General features: G+C 41.6%; 1 protein-coding gene and 1 long non-coding RNA gene across 6 annotated transcripts in view; one reads left to right on the top strand and one right to left on the bottom strand.

Annotated features, from left to right (window-relative positions):
* NRG1 (neuregulin 1) overlaps positions 1 to 20,039 on the top strand; it is a 290,747-nt gene that overhangs the window by 130,906 nt on the left and 139,802 nt on the right. For all 5 annotated transcript variants that reach the window (XM_015849626.2, XM_015849625.2, XM_032441234.1 and 2 more), the window contains exon 2: positions 16,558 to 16,732. In XM_015849626.2, coding sequence (XP_015705112.1) covers positions 16,558 to 16,732 — 175 coding nt within the window. The remainder of the gene's footprint in view (positions 1 to 16,557; positions 16,733 to 20,039) is intronic.
* LOC107306441 lies at positions 12,126 to 18,562 on the bottom strand. The gene is made up of 3 exons (XR_001552119.2): positions 18,525 to 18,562; positions 14,818 to 15,019; positions 12,126 to 13,910 (listed from the first exon to the last, which is right to left on the bottom strand). It is a non-coding gene; the product is annotated as an uncharacterized LOC107306441 (long non-coding RNA).

The following is a 20,039-nucleotide window of genomic DNA, read 5'->3' as shown; positions in this document are numbered from 1 at the left end:
AAGGGAAAGGACAAAGCTACATGCCATTATTCCTAACACTGAGGGTTTTAGCAGCATTGTGGTTCATGAAACTTTAAATAGGCAGTACATTTCAGATGCTTTTTTTTTCTTTCAGAAATTTGCTCCTCTCCTTTACCTTGCAGAACAGGGAGGGAGTCAAGGTGCTGTCCCCATACAGTACCAGCACTGGAACTCATTGGTACAGTACCAGGGTTTATACATCATCGATCAAGAGGCTTAAATCATAAAGGTGAGGGGTGGAGGAGTGGTGGCTATCTATCTTTGATAGATAGTGCTCTGCAAATGCTGCTGCCAGAATGGATGTTACCTCTTGAAGAGGTTTCTTGTAACAGTAGGTTTATAGGAACAATTTTACATTTCTGTGCCTCGCAAGTTGGGGTGTAACTGTGAGGTGGCTGGGTTTGTTCCTGGTTCTCAAGTGGACGGAGCTGTTGGAAGCACAGGTTGTATATTAGTTTGGGCAGTGTTTCTGAGCAGCAGAACTGAGCCATGCTCTCTTGCCCCCATGCTCAGGCATCCAGCAGGAAGGATTGGCTGGAGGCAGTAATGGCACTGCTCATGCATGTTTGGAAGGCAAGTGCCTGCAGTGAGAAGCCTGGTTGTGCAGGGACACCTGGAAAGCTCATCCAGATGAGCTTTTAAAGTGCATTCACCAAGCTGTATTCAATCACCACTTGGATATTTTTATTATTTTTAATCTAGCTCTAAACTGACTACAATTAGCATCATTTTATTTTTACCACCCATGCACTGTAGTTTAACTGAAGAACACAGATTAACACTTCGAGTTAGTTCAAATAAAGTTTTGCTGTCCAGCATTGTCCAGGCAGCCCTAGAATGCCACTTGGTGCTAAGCTTGAGATGATTCTCCCTCCCCACCTGAGTCCCCAAGGGAAAAGAGAGCCCCAACCCACAGCTCTGCTGTGGCATGACACTGAGGAGTTGCAGGGAGAAGGCAGCTTGAGAATGTGTTCAAGAAGAGAGGAGATGTGGTAGAGAAGTGCGTATGGGGAATTGACAGTTGAGGATTTGTAAAGCTGGATGTCAAGATGCAAGGGAAGAACAAGGAAGGAGGGAGGGAGAGAAGAGAGACTTTGGGAAGCAAGACACAGCTGAGAAATGGGGGTGCAGGAAGAGTGAGGGGAGGGAAAGGGTCCATTTTGGCTCAGTGGGAGACTGGCGATTTGGAAGGGAGGGAGACTGAGGCATGGCAAAGCTGTGATGGGAGTGGAATGAGTATGACAGGGAAGGAATCTGGCCTTGGGGTGGAAGCAGAAGGCTGCTCCTGCAGATGACAGAGTGTAGATCTCCTTCCTCCGGGGTCAGCAGGCAAGATGACTTCACTGGTCATCCTCATCATCTCTTCCCTGCCTTCGTAGCCATGCTGTTGCCATGTGGTGACCATGGCAACCCAAGTTTTTGACTGGCTGCTCTAAGATGGTAGCTGTAATGACAGCAGTAATGAGTATTGACGGAGGGGAGGGAGAGGAGAGCAGCTGTGGAGCAGGGGAAGTTGCCTGAGTACAGTAATCGTGTTTGGCAGGTCAAGGGTGAACCGTGGCCTGCGGGAGTTGTACAATGCCCAAGGCTAGCAAAGTGGTGTTATAATAAACCCCAGATGTTTCCGCTATTTACAATGTATACGTTATGTTCAAACCTGAAAATGCATCCTAGGATCTGGTGGGTAGGGAAACAGTTATTAGCTGCTTGGAAATGACTTGTTGGTAATGTATCTGTTCCCCCTTGATATTAGCTGTTGCCTGTTTAAAATATAAGTCTTCTAAGGAGAGACTCTCAGGAGCAGCCCCTTTTCCCCTTTTTTCTTTTTTTCTTTCTTTCTTTCTTTTTTCATTTTTTTTCTCTCTTTATATCTTTTTCCTTTTGTTTCCCCCAAACCAGTGGTTCCATGTGACTGCATGAGTAACATCGCCATCCCCCTTGACAGCTTTCTGGGAGAGCCTGGCCTGGGCACTGCAGGCTGCTCCTGCAAATGCCTGTGTGGGAGAGGCCCTGCTGTCAGGCCGGGAGAGCAGCCAGCCGCAGGTGCGCTGAAAGCACCATTTAATTTCCCCAGACTAATTGTTTTAGAGCTCAGAGCCAGAACCCGCGCAGTGCGTCACAGGCCACAGCAGAGCCTCAGCAACTTCGAGTAAGAACTGAAGAGGGGGATTTAGCTGACTGAGCTTTTAAGTCGAAGCCATGGCTTGTCTACGAGAGCAAATTGCTCGACTAAACTGTGAATTTACAGCTCAGTGGTTGCTGTGCACAAACCCTCCAGGTGCTCAGCCCTACAGCTGGTCCAGGCCAGGGCTCAAAACATCCAGGTTTAGAGTGAATTAGTTCATCTTTGGGAAAACCTGGAGCTGATGATTCCTGGTCGGGGCTCTGAGCTGATCTGCTCTGCAGCGAATCAAGGCAAAGCAAACTAAAGCCACCCAAGCTCTGAATGGAAGTGTTTGCTTTGATGTTTTATTGGATTTAATTAACACAGGCAAAACACACACCTTCACGTAATCCTGATTAACCTCTTACACAGGCCTCGATCCCCCTGGGTCAGGCCACACCATGCCAAATCTTGTGTGTGCCTTACCCATGCCAGTGGAGAGCTGAGGGGCTGGCGTGTGTGTCAGGAGTGGAAGAGACATGCTTTGTGTGAGGCAGTGGGAAAGCCCTGCTGAAGGTCAGGCAGACTGCAGGGAGAATGGCTGGCAGTGGAGTCCAAAACTGGATGTGCTGGTTTGGTTTATTTCTGTGGAGAACCCTTCTGGCAGCGTTCCCCAGGGCGTGTGGGAGAGTTGAGCAGTCACTCAGCTGCACATCACACAGCTCATGTCATTTCATGATGAGGCTTTTGGGTCTGAGCAGAAGGGAACCTTCGAGGCTGGGGAGCTAACTATGCTGATTTTGACAGTTTCTGCCAAGTTTTTCTTCCTTGTTCTGTGTGTTTGCCTCAAACACTCCCTGTGCAGCTTTTCCATCATGAGCCTGCTGTGACTTCTATTAGGGGCGATGCCTTTTTTTCCTAAGCTTTAATGTCCTCCCACACCCTGAGTGCCTTCCTTAGAGAGATTTTCTTGTATTCCAGCTCTGATGGACAGCTCCCTGCCTAGCCATCCAGTCTTACAATATTTCACATCGCACCTCGTGAAAAGGGACACAGTATATTCTGCCAGACTACCCACGTGATGCTGATGCTCTCTGTACCTCTCCCTGGGTCACATGCAGTCATTACCATGCGCCAGGGACTGTTCATTTTGTCAGATTTGCTGCTGCCCAGTTTAAATTGTGTTACGGCACTCTATTCTGCAGGCAATGTTAGATGAATGTACTGCCAGTGGTGACTGAGTGCAAAATTACCGTGGCTATGTGAATTTCTATCCCATCCCATGAACTGTCTTGCCAACATGGAAGCCAAAGTGTAGAAAATTCATTTGTCTGAGATCTAAGAACGCTTCACTACTTGAGAAAGGTTTCTCAGTTCTCTTTGTTTTTAGCTATTCCAATGTGATGACTAATTTGTTTATAACGAAGTTGCTGAATTAAGAGTTAAAACAGCAAAATATCCTCATTTTTCTCTCTCAGTCCATATCAGAAAATGAGATGCCTCTTCTTTTTTAAGGACACGATGGCCATACTTAAATGTGACTCAGAAAATCACTTTCAGTCTTTACTTAGTGCGTGTTGAGTATGAATGCAAAATATGTTTTGATACACTTTCTACTTCTTTCTTATTCATCTAGCAGATTCAGCTAATGTCATCTAAGAATTCTCTTTCTGTCTTTTAATCTTCATCCTTCTGCAGAATAATCAGTTGGATAAAAAATATTTCAGATAATACAATATTTTCTAAGATTAAAAAAAAATAAGAAGAAGAACTCATAGTGTGGTTATCTGAATGTTCAGTTATATAGCTGACTTAATGGAGGGCAGAGACAGTATATCCTTGCAGATTAGAAAACAGAGTTACCAAACTGAGAATAATGGCTATGCCTAATAGCAAGTAAGAGGGCTGTAGTAGTAACTGAAACAATTTTTTTTTTCTCATTTGTTTTTCTTTTTATGAAAAGAATGGAATACGGAGAGGAAGAAGATTATTAAAACCTGTTGTTTAGATCAGTGCTTCCTCTGATTATTTCAGTTATGTTTAAGACTGGGGAAGGAAGCCCTGGGGATTAACATCTGTCAAACCTCTCACTGCTATCAAAACAATTCCACCTCATGAGCACTGGAAAATGAAAAAATGAAAAACTTCGCTTTTTCCTTTTCCTCAAAAAGATTGTGATGAAGTGACAGGGGAGACAACAACTGGAGGTATTTTGCCTTTCTTGTTATGGAAATATGAGCTTCCGCAGTTTGACGTTGTGTTTGGTGTGTGCTTAGTGAGTCCTGGAAAGGTCTGTGAAGCCTGCAGAAGGAGGTGCCAAGCACTACAAGAGGAGACTGCCACTTTGTTGTTGTTTTGCCGGATTTCAGTCCTCCTCTGTCCACATCCAACTTATTTCAGAGCTATCCATGAAAATGGCTTTTGGCCCTTTCACACTTCTGTTATCACACTGTTTGTGTTCACATCCGCTCACTCCATCATGAATGGATTGATTCTTCTGGAGGTTCCAGGAAAAATAAATAGGTTTTTTTATGCTGTTTTTAATTAATCCTTGGAGTATTCATTTACTACTGGATGTTCATGAAGCTGGTGAGATAAAATACTCTGCAAAAATATCATACATGGAAATAATGACTTTCAAAGTCTGTTTTAAATTCTTACCAGAAGCAATAAAAACGACTGAAAGATAAAAAGTGAAAGAAAAAAATAGACGTTCACTGTACTAATACTGGGATTTTTATTGTTGTTATTACTTCTTTCACACATGCTATGTTTTATAACATCTCTTAGTGGAGAGACTGAGATTCAGAGCCAGGTAATACTGTGAAAACACTGGGCATCTCTTTTAAAGTGCTTTTCTGGTTTGCTTTTCTCCATTTTACTTAGCTATCATGGTGTTCTGTGTGGCTGCTTCCTACCAACGTTCCCTTTGCAGCCAGAAGGGGGACTCAGGATATTAAATTTCAGCTGATGCACTGGAAATATACCTCATGTTCTTTCTTCTCAATGTCACTTTCTCATACTGTTGTGGCTCTTTCTTGACTTCCTCCATCAATCTTTCATGGCTTTCATTTGCATAGCTGTTATTACTACATGTTTACCAAGGTAAGACAAATTTTGAAGAAGGAAGTACTGTAGTGCTAGAACATATGACTGGAACCACGTTGCAGTCCACCAGGATGAGGCTTAGATATGCCTTTTATTTGTTTATCAGAGGACTTTTCTATGCCTGTCATGCCAGGTCTCCTGCAGTTTCATCTTGTCCTCAGTGTGTTGGTAGAATCCCAATGAGCAATTAACAGGGAATATTTTGGCAATTGTGACACCCTAACAAGTGGAAGTGTTTTGAGACCCAAGAGAGTCCTTCATCTGCTGGATGGACTTTCAGACTATTATACGAATCATGATGAACAGAATAAATGGGTGATCCTAAACAGAAATACTGATGTTACTCCATGAAAACAGCATTAGTGAAATCAGCTGGATTTTAATTCTCCTGAAGAGTGAAAAGACAGAGGTAAAATAATGTGGTAGAAGAGCTAGATGATTTGCATATATCATTTTACATGCACAGCAGACGCATCTTCTTGCTCAACGTGTAGAAATAAATCCTGCCTGCCACTGTAATTCTTATGCTATGGAAAGGGCCAATGCCCATGCCACCCTGCAGGAATGGGCAATACAGCTAAAGTGATACACCTGCTAGTTCTGCTGCTAGGACTGCACAACAGTTTCCACTGCAATCCTCTGTTTTCTCAAATCCTTTTAGTATCAAACTTTCATATTTACTTTCTTCTCATGGTATGAGGGTTTTTTCTCATGTCTTCTGGAAAATCTGGACAAAAGGAATGATTGGCAACACCCTAGGGTTCAGCATAGCTGGAGAGAAAGTCATGCATTCTTCCTGTTATGTGCCATTTCCAATGAAAATCAAGAGCTTGACATGACAGTATTTTGGGGGGATGGTGGGGTTTTGTCTGGTTCATGAAAGATATCTTTTTCTTGAAAAGTAGTAAAAGGAAGAAAAAAGTGATAACACATGGGAATTGTTTAAAGCACTATGAGGATGGTCTCTAAAAGGATATTTACTTTAGATTGTTTGGATGTTGTACTAAGGAACATGGTTTGGTGGGGAAGTACCATTGGCAGGTGGACTGCTGGAGGTCTTTTCCAGCCTTATTGATTTTATGATTCCCCGATCATTTGTTGTTTGATGATATGATCTTATCTTGGAGAAACAACCATTCTCTGTCAAGCAGCTGCAGCCTTCTCTAGTGCATTTTGCAGTTCTCCTCTTCAGGTAACTTCGGTGAGGCACATGCATGGGATGAGGCCAAAGCCTTTGTTTTAGTGCTGGATCTGCAATAACTAGATCAGCAGTCTGCTGGTGTTCTCCAAGTATGGCAGCCTTCCTTCTACGATGGCTAGGATGAAGGCTGAAAAAAACCTGTTTGTTTATTTTTTTTATGAGGATTTGTCTCCAACTTAAGATTTTGATTCTGTTGGTAAAGAGTGTGTAGATTCAGGCCTTGCTAGTCTGCTGTCCAGATCTGAGCTGAACTGCTCTGAGCTCGTGGTGGGACTCCATGGTGAAAGTGGCATCCTGCAGACAGGCTTGCAGCCATGCTACTCATGCTCTGCAGTAATTTTATGCTGGCTACTACATTTATGCAGTGTAGGTGATTCATGATTGAAATCAGTGTCCTGGATGGGAATTAAAATCAATGGAAATATTTCATGTTGAAAAATTAACCACAAAATGAAATGTTAACTTGAAATTTTGTGGAACAGATCACAGCAGATTATACGTGAAGGTATCATCTCAGGAAGTCGTTGCTCACAAGGATCTGGGCTGGAAAGCATCTTAAAGATCATCCATTTCCAACTGCCCTTTGCTGGAAAGGTTAGCCACCCACCAGATCAGGCTATTATTATTCTGGAGAAGAAAATAAGGAGTCTAAGGAAGGGATGTGATGTTGATCTGATTTGTCCTCGTCTGCAGAGGCTTATCACCACATCAGTGTCTTTCTACCCTGAACAATGAATGCATACTTAAACATATGAGTGTTAGCACATGAAGTCACTATCATTGAAGTCAGATTTCTTAATTCAGTTGAAGGAGAGAGAACATTGCCTCTAGAAAGACTTGTTAGGATTAATTTAATCCTTAAGTTTATTGATTCAACTTGATTTGTCAAGGAATCGATTTTAATGTGTGTTTAATCATAAATCAGTTTAAATGTGTTCAAACTGATGCTTTCCAATTGCTTCAATAAAATTTATTTATGCTTTATTTAGAATCTGGCCAATTTGGATGTAGACAAAGTTTGTGCTTTATTTTTTGCCCTCTTATAATGACTGTAACACATTTCCCAGTCTTCTGGGGTGAAAGTCTAGCTGTATCGAATCAATGACAAAGCATTTTACTTTCACAGGGCCTGTATTTTGCCTAATGCTGTGCTGGGCCTTCAGTTGTTATCATATAGCAAATTAAGCCCTGGATATTTGCACACTTGGTATAATCAATTTTCAGGCTGTGATTTTATCCAAAACTGTGACACATGAAAACCATTTGTAAGTTTAAAAGAATGGGGGAGGGAAAGCTTGCTTGAGCTTGCTTGATTTCCCATGTCTTTATTCTTTTTCACTGGCAGCCCTCTCAGAATTTATGTGGACTTATTGTCCAACTCTTCTTTATCTATATATTGAGAGATTGTCTCTATTCTGTTAATGTAGGGCTTAAAATAGGGCAAAATATTTGGTAAATAATGCACATTTCTTACTACAGTTGATATTTTTGAGTGGATTAAGAAAGTCTGCCTGTGGTTGTAACATAATTATGCCACTTTCATACAGTAAAAGCCACATTTCCTACCTGATGATATGTACTGGTAGCATTATTATAGGGGCTAGATACTTCAGCTGTTGAATAATTGCAAACTGTTTAATGCACATCTTTTTCATATAATCATAGAATTTAAGGCCATTGAGGGATTATGACAAAAGATTAGATAAACACCAGCCAGGATGGGGCTGATAGTTACAGGCTGAGAGCTCAAGGCTGGACTTGGTGGCCCCTTTGAGATCTATTTCACGATTTGCTGTGATTGCGTGATGATCCCTGTCCTTTGTAACCTGCTACCTAGCATTCACACAGGTTCCCTGGTAAGCGGTATAACTGCATTATGGTTGATCTGGAATGTATGTTTTAAAGGCCCTGTAATTTCTCCTACATAATTTCTGAACTTTCGCCTACAGTCCAGAAACCATTCCAGCGTGGTATAAAATCATTCTGCCCCTCCTCCTGTGACAGCTGGACCATGGTGTGCTTCTTCATGCTTTGCTGATCATGTGGCTATGGATTTTTTAGAAGTTGACCTTTAAAACGATGTCTAATCTTGTAATAATAATTTAACCAGGAGAGATGCTTCTAATAGGTCTCCTTAAGATCTGTTTCTGATTCAAGGTACTCAGCAATATTTATTCTTACAATTTTATTTTATTTTCACTTTTCATTTCTCTCACCTACCCATTTTTAAACAGGCATGGAATAAATGTTTACATTTCATTGTAATTTCATTCCCTATTTTGCCAGGGCTATGGAGCAGAACTGTGGGGTTCAGTATCTGTTGGAAATAAATTACATCGCAGAGTATATAGTGAGGTCTTTACCTACTGTGTGCGCACATCATGCTGTGCTCGACATTCAGGTTGTTGGGTTTTTTTGAGCTGGCAGTTGATGTAAAATGTTCAAGTATATCCAGATTCTCAGTTACTAAAATAACTCAAAGGGCTGTGAGGTTGTACTTTAGGACTGTAAACTGTTCTTCCTGCTAAAAAATCTGCTAACAGATGTTCCCAATAGATGGCCACCCCAGTGATCTGAAAGGGCCAGGTGAGTTCCTCCTGCATCTAGAATGGTCTGGCACACATTCTGTTCCATGTGTGACAAGCACCTGATGAAAACAACTACTGAAACTTTACTGAGGCAATTCTGACTAAGTGTGAGTAGAGACAGGCTCCACATGCTCCTGTAGGCCTCTGTCCTGTCTGTGCTGAACACCCACATAAATCACACAAATGGATTATTGCTAGGAGGTTTGACCACTAAGGATTTGAAGGAGAAGAGGAAAGCCTGAAAGTGTCAAAGGTCTTTACAGTTCTCCAATTATTCTTGTTTCCTTCAAATTAATTTCTGCTTTTTAGTTTTGATTTTGTTCATGCCAAAGAAGCAATCAGATCTTAGGTTTGTGAACACCCTAGGTTTGTTGGAACAGTGTGTAAGGAAAACAAGGCTGGAGAAATTCTGAGAGGATTGGGAGGCAGCCCAAGACTAAGGGAGATAGAATCAAGAGCTACTGAACACAAGATAGTGCATAAGATAGGAAAAGCTTACAGAATTCAGCACACAAGACTGTGTTTTCAGAGAATCATAGAATGGTCTGGATCGAAAAGGTCTGTAATTCTATTTAACATAGTTCTATTTAACATCTTTATTAATGAACTTGATGAGGGGATTGAGTGCACCCTCAGTAAGTCTGCAGACCACACCAAGCTGGGAGGGAGTGTTGATCTGCCAGAGGGAAGAAGGGCACTACAGAGGGACCTGGACAGACTGTATCAATGGGCCAGGGTTAACTGTATGAGTTTCAATAGGGCCAAGTGTCAGATCCTGCATTTTGCTCACAACAACCTCAGGCAACCCTACAGGCTTGGGGAGGAGTGGCTGGAAAGCTGCCTGATAGGAAGGGGCCTTTGCGTATCGATGGACAGTCAGTTGAATGTCAGGAGAATTACGTACATTGCAGCAGGTCACCCTTCCTCCCCTCACTGGTCTTCCAGGCATGCAACTTGAGACAAACTTTCTTAAAATGAAGTCCTGAAATTCAGTTCCTAAACCAAAAGCAACCTCATTTAAAAAATAAAAATAAAAAAGCCCTTGCAAATCCACTTGAAGTCCACGGGATTTATGCCTGCATAGCATTTCTGTGCATTGAATTGCTTTCTTTTTAGTACTCAAATAAAGATTCTGGAATCTACCTTCATGCACTTAGGTATGTAAAATATGGACCTGCAGATTTTTATATTGACTTTATGAGCAGTTGTCCCTAAATTGCTTATTGGATATCAAATATATTTATTGTACGCTGTCCCCACATTTTCAGCCTGTGTGATCAGAATTTTGTATTGACAGCGCCTAACAAGATCATCAAAGTTTATTAGGGATGCAGCCAGTTGGAGTCAGCTGCAGCACTGTGAAGCAGAGGAGTGAGTATTTAATGTGATCAGGCTGTGTGTTCCTACAGACATGATCATCAGTAAAGAAATTAAGCGTTGATGCTTAAATTGTAATCTTTAGGTTAGATGCTTGCTCACACCCAGCTTCTCTTGTGTAACTTATATTTTGCTGTCTTTGAATGCAGTACGCTGTCTCTGAGGAGGTCTAAGCTCAGAAACTGATACCTTGAGTGACTGCATGAGGCTGGATAGTCTGGCATTATCCTGTTACGCTGAATAAATGTACACTCTCAGCCTTTCCCTCAAGGGCATGATCCTTCTCTCGGCAAGCCCATTTTTCACTACCATCCTTTTTCTGGCTGCAGTGAACATGATTTTTACTTGTACAGTGGAGAGAAGTAGGGAGACCCTCTCCATTTGCGCAGTGCTTTTTATACAAGCCCATTTTGAGTATCCTGTTAAAATGTTACATTCCCAGTGTCATGTTATCAGATGGCCATTACGTTCTCCTTGGAATGGTTTGCTGTGCTTCTGTCAGGAACAACAACAACAAAAAGGTTAACAAAAGCTCAGAGAATAGCTTCAGTGCTTGGGATAAATACAAATTAATTCTGGTATGAAATGTACTTGAAAGTATCTCATCCAGAATAATCCAGTACTTTAGGGGTACAACTTTGAATTTGTTGGGTCCACTATTCCTTTGGAAGGGCATAATGGGACTTCAGAATTGTCATACTTAAACCTGTCAGGCTTTATAGAATCACAGAATCACTAAGGTTGAAGAAGGCCTCTAGGATCACTACATCCAACCCATGACCACCATGCTCACTAACCACATCCCTCAGTGCTACATCCACACAGTTCTTCAGCATGTCCAGAAGCAGTGACTCCACCACCTCCCTGGGCAGCCTGTGTTACTGCATCACCACTGTTTCTGAGAAGAAATGTTTCCAAAAATCCAACCTGAACCTGAACCCCATCTGTTACAACCTATCACTGTTACCAGGGAGAAGATGCTGACTTCCACCTCAATACAACCTCTGTTCAGGCAGTTGTAGAGAGTGATAAGGTCTCCCCTGAGCCTCCTCTTCTAATACTTTAGAGTCAAATGATCCACAGCTGAAGATGCGCAATTCCCAGTCAGAGTAGTTGGAGTTGTGGTTGGCCTTGCGATTATCTTTTGAGCATAGTTACTCTGATTTACCGTGTCATTTACCAGTTCATTTCCTGGTCTAGTGTTCCAAGAACATAGCTGTAGTGCTTTGTGCCTATATTTTGATATGTTTCTTAACTTGTTACTAGCCCTTCATATGGTGTTCTGCCTCTATCATAGCTAACATTTCTCAAAGAAAAACCAAACAAACAAACAAAAAAAGCATTTTAACATCACCAGGAATAACGAGTTTCTGTGCATTTATGTATTATATGTAGTGCTCAAGAAAAATGTTAATTTTGCATTTATCCTTCAGCTCTCCTACACAGACGTAAGTATTCAAATCATGCCAAAATGCAGAAGCTGAAATGTATCTGGACATATTTTTGAAATAGAGTTCAGAACTGAAAAATTTCTGTTTAAGCAGCTAAATGGTTTGTTTGATTTTCCCTTTTCTTAGCTCATATCCAGTTACTCTAGCAACTGAATAGCCACCCTGGTGGGGGATTATCTACCATTCCCCACAGTGTTTTATCGTACATATAATCTGCACAGGGACTCAGTATGCTGGAATGAAATAGCCAGATTTTGAAAAGTGTTCAGAATCCAAATGTGGCCGGAAAGAACAGCAGGGAGATTAAAAACAAAAGAAAACAACAAAATATTTTATTTTCTTTTACCCGTCCAGGCAGGAGCAGTATTCATTTTAATGTGTAGTTTACATGAGTTTTACTAGAGGCTTTAGAAAATCTGGCCTGCTTATGATAAACCTGAGCTTGATTACAATCTCATATGCAAGGAGAGAAGGCTTTTTGGAAATAATATAATTTGTCTTGCATTACTGACCTGCCGTGAGCATTGTGCTAGAATAAAAAAGCAAATCTGAGGCCAAGGGAATGGGTGTTATTCTTGTGGCTTCTATTACCACTCGCCAAACTGCTGGTCAAAATTTTGCATGGCAAATTGTGCACATATGCATACTGGCAAGCATGCCTAATACATTCTGGTCTTCAGGCTTGTGAAAGGCTTTGTGCCTTCCTAAGGAAAAAAAAATATATATATAAAAGGACCTCGTGGAATTTCAGCTGAAAGCATGTAGTTGTGTGATAATATTTTGCAGGTTTCCTGTTTAATTTGTTCAATGTGGTGAGCTTCCACGCAGATTAACTACACAATCAAACACTGAGGGTGAGGAGATTGCTGTGCTTTGCCAAATTCACCCAAGTCCAGAAAGAAGCCAGTGTGTCTTTTTCAGGGCGAATATGGAAATGCGTGTTCCTTATCTGCCATGATATAATGCAGGCCAGTAGACAAACATTCCTGAGTAAGGAAAAGAAAAAAAAGCTAAAAATGATAGGCATTCAAGCCATCAGAACAAGCAGGGACCTAGAGCTGGCATGCTTTAGCCTGTCATGCCCTCGCAGCAGCACAGGACCTTGCCAGTGGGAGTGCCAGTTTGGTAGGGCTTGTCACAGTGAGAATCCCTCTCTGGCTGCTACCGCCCCAGTGCTTTCCTAGAAACCCTTCCCAATCTGTGAAGTGCATGTGAAGTTGCAGGGACTGTGAAAAGTGTGGGATTGTGTGTAGGAGCTTTTCTGTACATCTGATTGACTCTTAGGCATGAGGTCTTCCCTGGGTTCCAGCACATTTCCTGCACAAGCAGTACATACAGTGGATCCCGCCACACCTTTCATTCAAGCAGTGCCAGTTTTAGGGCATTAGTTTCCAGTGTCCCTCTTCAGATCTGTTTATTTTCTTTACTCTCTGGCCCTTGTCATTTCATGATTGATGGCATGTGGGAGAGCTCTGCAGCCGCAGTTTCATAGTGACTTTCAGTGGCACTGTCCAAAACTCATTCTGCAGTAAATACCACAATCCTCTTTTTGATATGGAGAATGTATTTCAACCAAGCTAGCCTGCCCCAGATGGCATCTTATCTTCCATGCACATGCAGGAGACTCAAAAGGCACTTTTCTTGCCCCTTCTGCCTGTCTCCTTCTAGCCTCATCGAGAACACAAGGCCTGGTGGTGGATGGAGCTGTGTCCAATGACAGGTGGCAAGATGGCGTGGAGAGAAGCCCAGCTGGCAGGAGGCAGGCTCAAGGACAGAGGGGGAAGGGGGAGGCAGATGAGGGAGGGAGCTGTCTGTTGAGGAGCAGTGCCTGGTTGTCACCATAAATATTCTTGCCTCCATTGCAGTCGTTTTTGTCCCTCAGACTAAGTCCTGTCTTACCAGATCCAGAGAAGCTGGCACAGGCTGTGACAAAAATCAGCTACTTCTTGCAACAGTGCAAACCATGGCTGATCTCAATCCAAACACACAGTGTTGTTGTTTTATCAGCACGAGCTGTCTTGTACGCCTGGCAGGTCTGATTAGCTTTTGTAAAACTGCAGCTGAAAGGAAACAAACATAGTGTAAGTGAAAAGAAGGGGGGAGAGAAAAAAAACACCAGACTTTTCTGTCATGTCTGTGAACAGCTTTTAGTGCTTTCCCTGGAGAGCCTGCATGCTTGGACAGCGAGTTACTGTGAATTAGTGAGGGTCACTGCCATTGATTAAATCCCCTTTTATGTTTCCTGGTAACTCCTGAATTATGGCAAGAGTTGAGCATATTAATTTAACACTTTTTTTTTTTTTTTTTTCCATTGGCACTTCCTAAGGAGAAAAAAAAATCTGCAAGTCATTTTGTGCAGATAATATTGAATTAAAATAAAAATCAGGAACAAAATGGCATCTCTCTTTTATTCCCAGTTTTACCTTGCTAGGTTGACAGGAAAATCAATAACCAGCCAAAGCCTTTAGCACAAAACATTTTGAGCCTTGCAAATGTGGTTATTCTCTTTATTTCTATAAGATCTGGAGTAGAGGTATAAGAAGTGAAATATATTCAGATAAGGAATATTACTCCTTATTTCATACTTCATTTTCTCCTGTAACAACAAAGAAATATAAGCTTAAATTAAGTGAATGAAGCTGTCAATGCAAAAATTGTTAATTAATGCTAGTTATTTTTGTTGGAAAATTTGAAAGTTGATGTTTTTCAAAGTACCTCTCTTTTTGGTAAATATCTGAATATTTACATATGTGCATGTGTAAATGTTTGTGGATGAACACGTACGCGTATAGGTACACTCACTCACAAAAGTATAAATATTTAAGCACACTGCAATCCAAATGGCATGTGGGTACTGTTTCTTCAGGAAGCAAAAATTGTTTAGGTAGAATTTTGGGAATGTTTTGAACTGCCAATATTTTCCAAACATGAGGGAATGGAAATTAACATAAAAGATCTGTCACTCACTTGGCCCATCACAGTGCCTGAGACGCTCTGTCACTGTCCTGGGCCATGTGCCTGCCTCTTGTATCTTCTATTCCAGTGGCTTGCCAGCTACACCTCAGTGGCTCTGTTGCTCTAGGCCCCATTTCACCAGCCACTACTGTTCAGGCTGCTCTGGGTCCAGTGTCCAAGGAAATCAGACTTCCCCTGGCTTCCCTAGGCAGTCCTGTGCAGAGATCAGAAAGTTTCCTTCACATGCAGGGCAAGCAACACTGCTGTATGTTGCAGACAAATGCACAGAGAGCATGCACACTGCATCATTTGATACACATGTCTCAGAATTAAGGCTATGATGGTGCTGCTTGATTTTTGATTTATTGGAATAATAATTAAAGGCAATTGTCATCTGCTAGTCTCCATGATTACATAGAACCATAAGCATCAAAATATAATCAAGCGTGTTCCTAGGTATTAAACATTTCCTTATACAGGACCATACAGGAGACATGTTAGCATCGTGCTGAGTGCTCCTTATCTGCATGTTGTGGAAAATCACATGGCCATTCATTTTCTCAGGCAATATTGCAGCTGTTAAAAAAAAAAAAGAACAGTGCACTCTGATAGAGGTGCTTCATTGTAATACCAACTCCCTGAAGGTACAAGCTAAGCACTGCACACAGCTGAGCTGAAGTAGACTTACGTGCTATCACCCATTAGCTGACCAGCTGTATCTTCCCATAAGGGCTCTGTTCAATTGCATGGTAAAGGTGTTGTCTCAAGCCTCAAGAGAAATAAGTGGCTTACAGGAGCTTGGTGAAGGCTGCTTTGCAGCTAACATGTGAGGCCAAATGAAGAGCAGTGATTTCCAGAGGCACTACACCTTCACATGAAGCTTATGCTCAAAGACCAGTACTGGTTGCATAGTATTAGAGGTCTCTAATTTAAAAAGTCCTAAATGGCTTGAGATGTACCTACATGAGAAACACTATTGCAGCAGTGTAGTTTAGAACTAAGATGCATCAGCTAGAGCCCATCTTTGGGAGCTGCTGGCTGAGCATTTTCAATGCAGTGTCCCCTTCTGGGTCCAAAATATCCTTAATTGATATTGATTCTCTTGATGGGCTTCCAAGCCCATCGACTCTTGCCTCAGGGAAAGGATATAGCCAAGCTGAGGTTTGAGCTAGGTGTATAATGTGGGTTATAATGTTTGGCTGGAGCAGTATCCTTACCCTCTTAGGGATGCTGTTGAGCTTGTATTTACGCTTTTAGCTCTCTGTCACTTATGTTGCACCTGGAGCCTCTGAACAGCCACTGACTCATAGCAGTCAAAATTAATAACACATCAAGAGGCCCTCCTCTCTCTGTGTTACCTACCAAGTCTGCAAGGCACACTGTGCCGTCTTGTGTCTACATAGGTGCACACAATTGTTGTTAATGCTTCATACCGTATGCAGAAGCAACACTTAAGCTCTCTGTCAGAATGCATATGGCCTGCAGGACTGTCATATAGGACTTCTGTAAGAATACTAAATTAGAGTGTCATTAGGTGCATCCTTCTCCTTTTACTTCTCTCTCTCTCTCTATATATATATATATATAATGCACAAATTACCCTTATCTATCATATTTTGGTGCAGAAGCATTTCTTATCTGATTGGGGGCTTTCTGTTTGTGGCTTGCCTATATCTACTGTGGTTAACTTAACACTGTTTTCTCTTTTGGGGACAGCCTAATTACCATCTCATTCTTTTGTTTCTTTAGCAGTGCCTCCCAAATTGAAGGAAATGAAAAACCAAGAGGTTGCTGTGGGTCAGAAGCTAGTGCTAAGGTGTGAAACCACTTCAGAGTACCCTGCGCTCAGATTCAAATGGTTGAAGAACGGGAAGGAAATAACCAAGAAAAACAGACCCGAAAATGTCAAGATCCCCAAAAAACAAAAGTAAGTACAAAGACATATCTCGCAATTGGGGCTGGGAGGGATAGGAAAAAGGCTGTCCAAAAGAAAGCAAGCACTGGAAGTATTAACTGCAGTATCACAGATGTAAAGTCTATGAGCTACAGAAGGAACTTTAAGGAAGCAGACGCTGACATCATGTTTTTTGACTGTATAAAGTGGTAGTACGGTATAAATATTTCATAAATAATTTTCCCTTTCCAATACATGTTGCTGCTCTGATAGCCAAAGGCTATCTTCTTAACCAGCAAGCCTTGGAGGCAGGCCATTTTTAAACTACCGACGAGAACAGAGGTACCTTATGTTTGTTGTCTAAAGTCCAAGAACATTTAAAGTCATCAAAGCAGTGTAGATTTGAAAACGTTTTTGAGATTTGATTTGCAAGCAGTATAGTAAAAGAAGAGCTGAATACTTTCTACAGTGGCACCAAGTGTTGTGTGCAAGCATGCAGCAGTCCTCTATTAGAGGAATTCCAACAATATGCAGAAAAGGCTCAGATCTAGTAGTTGCCATGAGAGTAGTGCAGCTTGCAAATCTTATCTTCTTGCCTGGTGGCAAGTGTCCCCAGTACATAATTGTTGACCAGTGCCAAAGGATTGGCTGATGACTTTTCTCTGCAGGGAAGGCAGAAGAAGCTACACAATGAGTTTTTCTGCATTGATGGAGGAAAAAAACTTTTGCTGTGTGGTCACTACTCTGTTGGTTATGTTTAGAAGTTCTGACTTCATCAAAAGGAGTTGTGAAAATCTGTCTGAATCCAGCCCAACAAATCTCACTTCTGCTCTCAGTATACAGGAGTGCAGCTCGTTGGAGTGGGCTTTGCCTTTTTTTCCATATAATGAGGATTTGGGGTAGGCTCTACAGTAGATCTTTTCCTCCTGGATGTTAAATGCCCCCATACTTAACCAAATCTCATCTTGCTGGGCAAAACAGCAGCCAAAATTAAAGAGGTATTTGACATTCCAGACTTGTTCAGGTTGAAAACCAGATGCCCTGACTTCCCCTGTGGTTTCTTCTGCCCCAGACAAGGATTGGTGAAATATGGAGGGGCCCAGAGCAGCATCACTGCAACCCATGTGCTATGATAGCACAGAGAACAAGAAGGAACTGGTGTTGTCTCTTCCTGGTATTTGTCTAATGGAGCTGTTCCAGGTGGCAGGTAGCCTGGCAAACTGTCTGAACCCATTTGCAGGACCATATGTCTCTGTCAGAGTTGTGCTGTCATTCCGGTCTGTACAGAAGATGTTCAGGTCAGGGCCTAGTCCTCAGGAGAGTGTTGTCTGTGAGGAGCAAAGGTCTGTGAGGTGCAAAGTATTCTTCCTAATGTTACATTTAGGATAATATCTATAAATGAAACTCACTGTTATCTGGGACTCTGGGGCATTGTCAGTTGGGTAGGCACCATTGGATCAGTAACTATCTATCTTGGCTTCTACCAGGTACTGGGAGATGGTGGAGACAGGACAAAACAGTTTTTAAAGCCCAAAAGTTTTCTAGAATGATCCCAGTATCTCTCAGATTTTTATGGAAGAGAGAGAAAACGGGAGGGAGGGGAAGAGAAAGGAGCTGGCAAAAGGGACGCTTGCTAACATCAACTTACTAGAGCATACATGTGAAACTCTGAAAGCTATCATTCAGGCTTACATATAGGAACACACTTAAAATTTCCTAGAAGATACAAAACGCACAGGAAAAAATAAAAATGTTACCTTATAAGATGGAGTAACACAAAGATAGTAACAGATATTCAAAAGGTTAATTATAGGGAAAAACTCACCAATATGGATGCCTTCACTGGGAAATGCTGAGGCAGTCTCCACTGGGGAGCAATCTCCAAGAAAGAGATGCTACCTTAGTGGTGGTCAGCCCTTAAATGAGGTCCAGAGAAGGTGGAGTCAAGCTCCACCCTTTCCAGTAGCACAGCTAAATTACTCTCACCTGTGCTCCCACAGTTGATCCAACACTTGCCTCAGCTGATTAATCAGAGGTTCAGGCTGTGATTACCAATTTCCCATACATGCCTCCTTCTTGAAAGTGGAGATCTGATTTCCTTGTCCTTCATTGTAAGTGGGCAGAGTGCAGACTTGGCTTTCACACATGTGCTACCCCAGCCAAGGATATCACTCATCCTTAGAAATTCTGCCTCCATTTTGTGTTTGAAAACAGAAATTTCAGCATGGAACACAGAAGCTTTTCTGCTCACAGATGTGAAAATCGCTAGATGTGGAATATGAAAAGGGAGAAGACAAGGGCCACCCTTGAAAATTTTGCTTATATCTGAAGGATTTTCCTTATATTTCTGCTTTTAGATTTTAGCTTGGGGACATATCAGTACTTTGTCTTTGTTTGTTTGTTTGTTTGTTTTTGTTTTTGTTTGTTTGGTTGGTTTGGGTTGTTTGTGGTGTGTTTTTTTTTTTTTTGCTGTTTATGTGTGCTTCCAGTGTAGAGTGGTTGTGAACAGCCATAGAGGAGATAGTTCTTGAGTCAAAAAGTGGGACAGGTATATGCTCTAAATTAAGAGGAAAAGGGAAGAAGAGGATGTACGTATTACAGTAAACAAATAAACACTGGAAGAAAAAAAATCCTGTTGCAGATGTAAGGAAGAAATGTAATTGATCAAAGTGGAGTTTCTTCCAGTTTTTCTATATGTTTATTTTTCTTGATAGAGCATTGATAAACGTTTGTCATGTACCTGTGCTTTGCTACTATGCATGTACACACTGTTACTACAGGTATTTTAATGTGATCTCTTTACTACTGTGAAGTGTGGAAAAATCATCTATGAAGGCTGGGGTAGTAGTGGAGGAACCCGGGATTAATGTCCACTTTAGAGGTCAAACGTCTATGTAAAAAGTAGGGGGTGCTTCTGCAGCACCATTGTTAGCATGCAGGGTAAAGCAGTCTTGACTCCTTCAATCCAAACATTTGAGAATAATCTTTTCCATATATTTATGAAAATTATGCTGATTTATACGTAGTGTGTGGGAGACAGAAGGTTGATTTTTTTTAATATTTTCATGGTTTACAAAAAAAAATCAGCTTCGTGCCATCATTGCGGTATGGTTAAATAAAACTTGTTCATTGTGGGGAGAAAATAAATGTGTTTGAGCACTGGATATTTAGCCTGAGATTTTTTAATGAACTGTAAAAGTTTCTAGCATAATTATGAAGTTTCTAGCACATAAACAGAAAATGGAGTCCTTAGCTTCATATCTGGAGCAGGCATGAAAAATATGGTACTGCAGCTTGGTATTTTTGGGTACATTTGTCCAGGCTGAGTGCTACTGCTTCA

This window comes from Coturnix japonica, chromosome Z (assembly GCF_001577835.2).
Source record: "Coturnix japonica isolate 7356 chromosome Z, Coturnix japonica 2.1, whole genome shotgun sequence".
Taxonomy (NCBI): domain Eukaryota; kingdom Metazoa; phylum Chordata; class Aves; order Galliformes; family Phasianidae; genus Coturnix; species Coturnix japonica.
The sequence above is the reverse complement of the archived record's forward strand: the minus strand, read 5'-3'. Positions and strand labels throughout refer to the sequence as shown.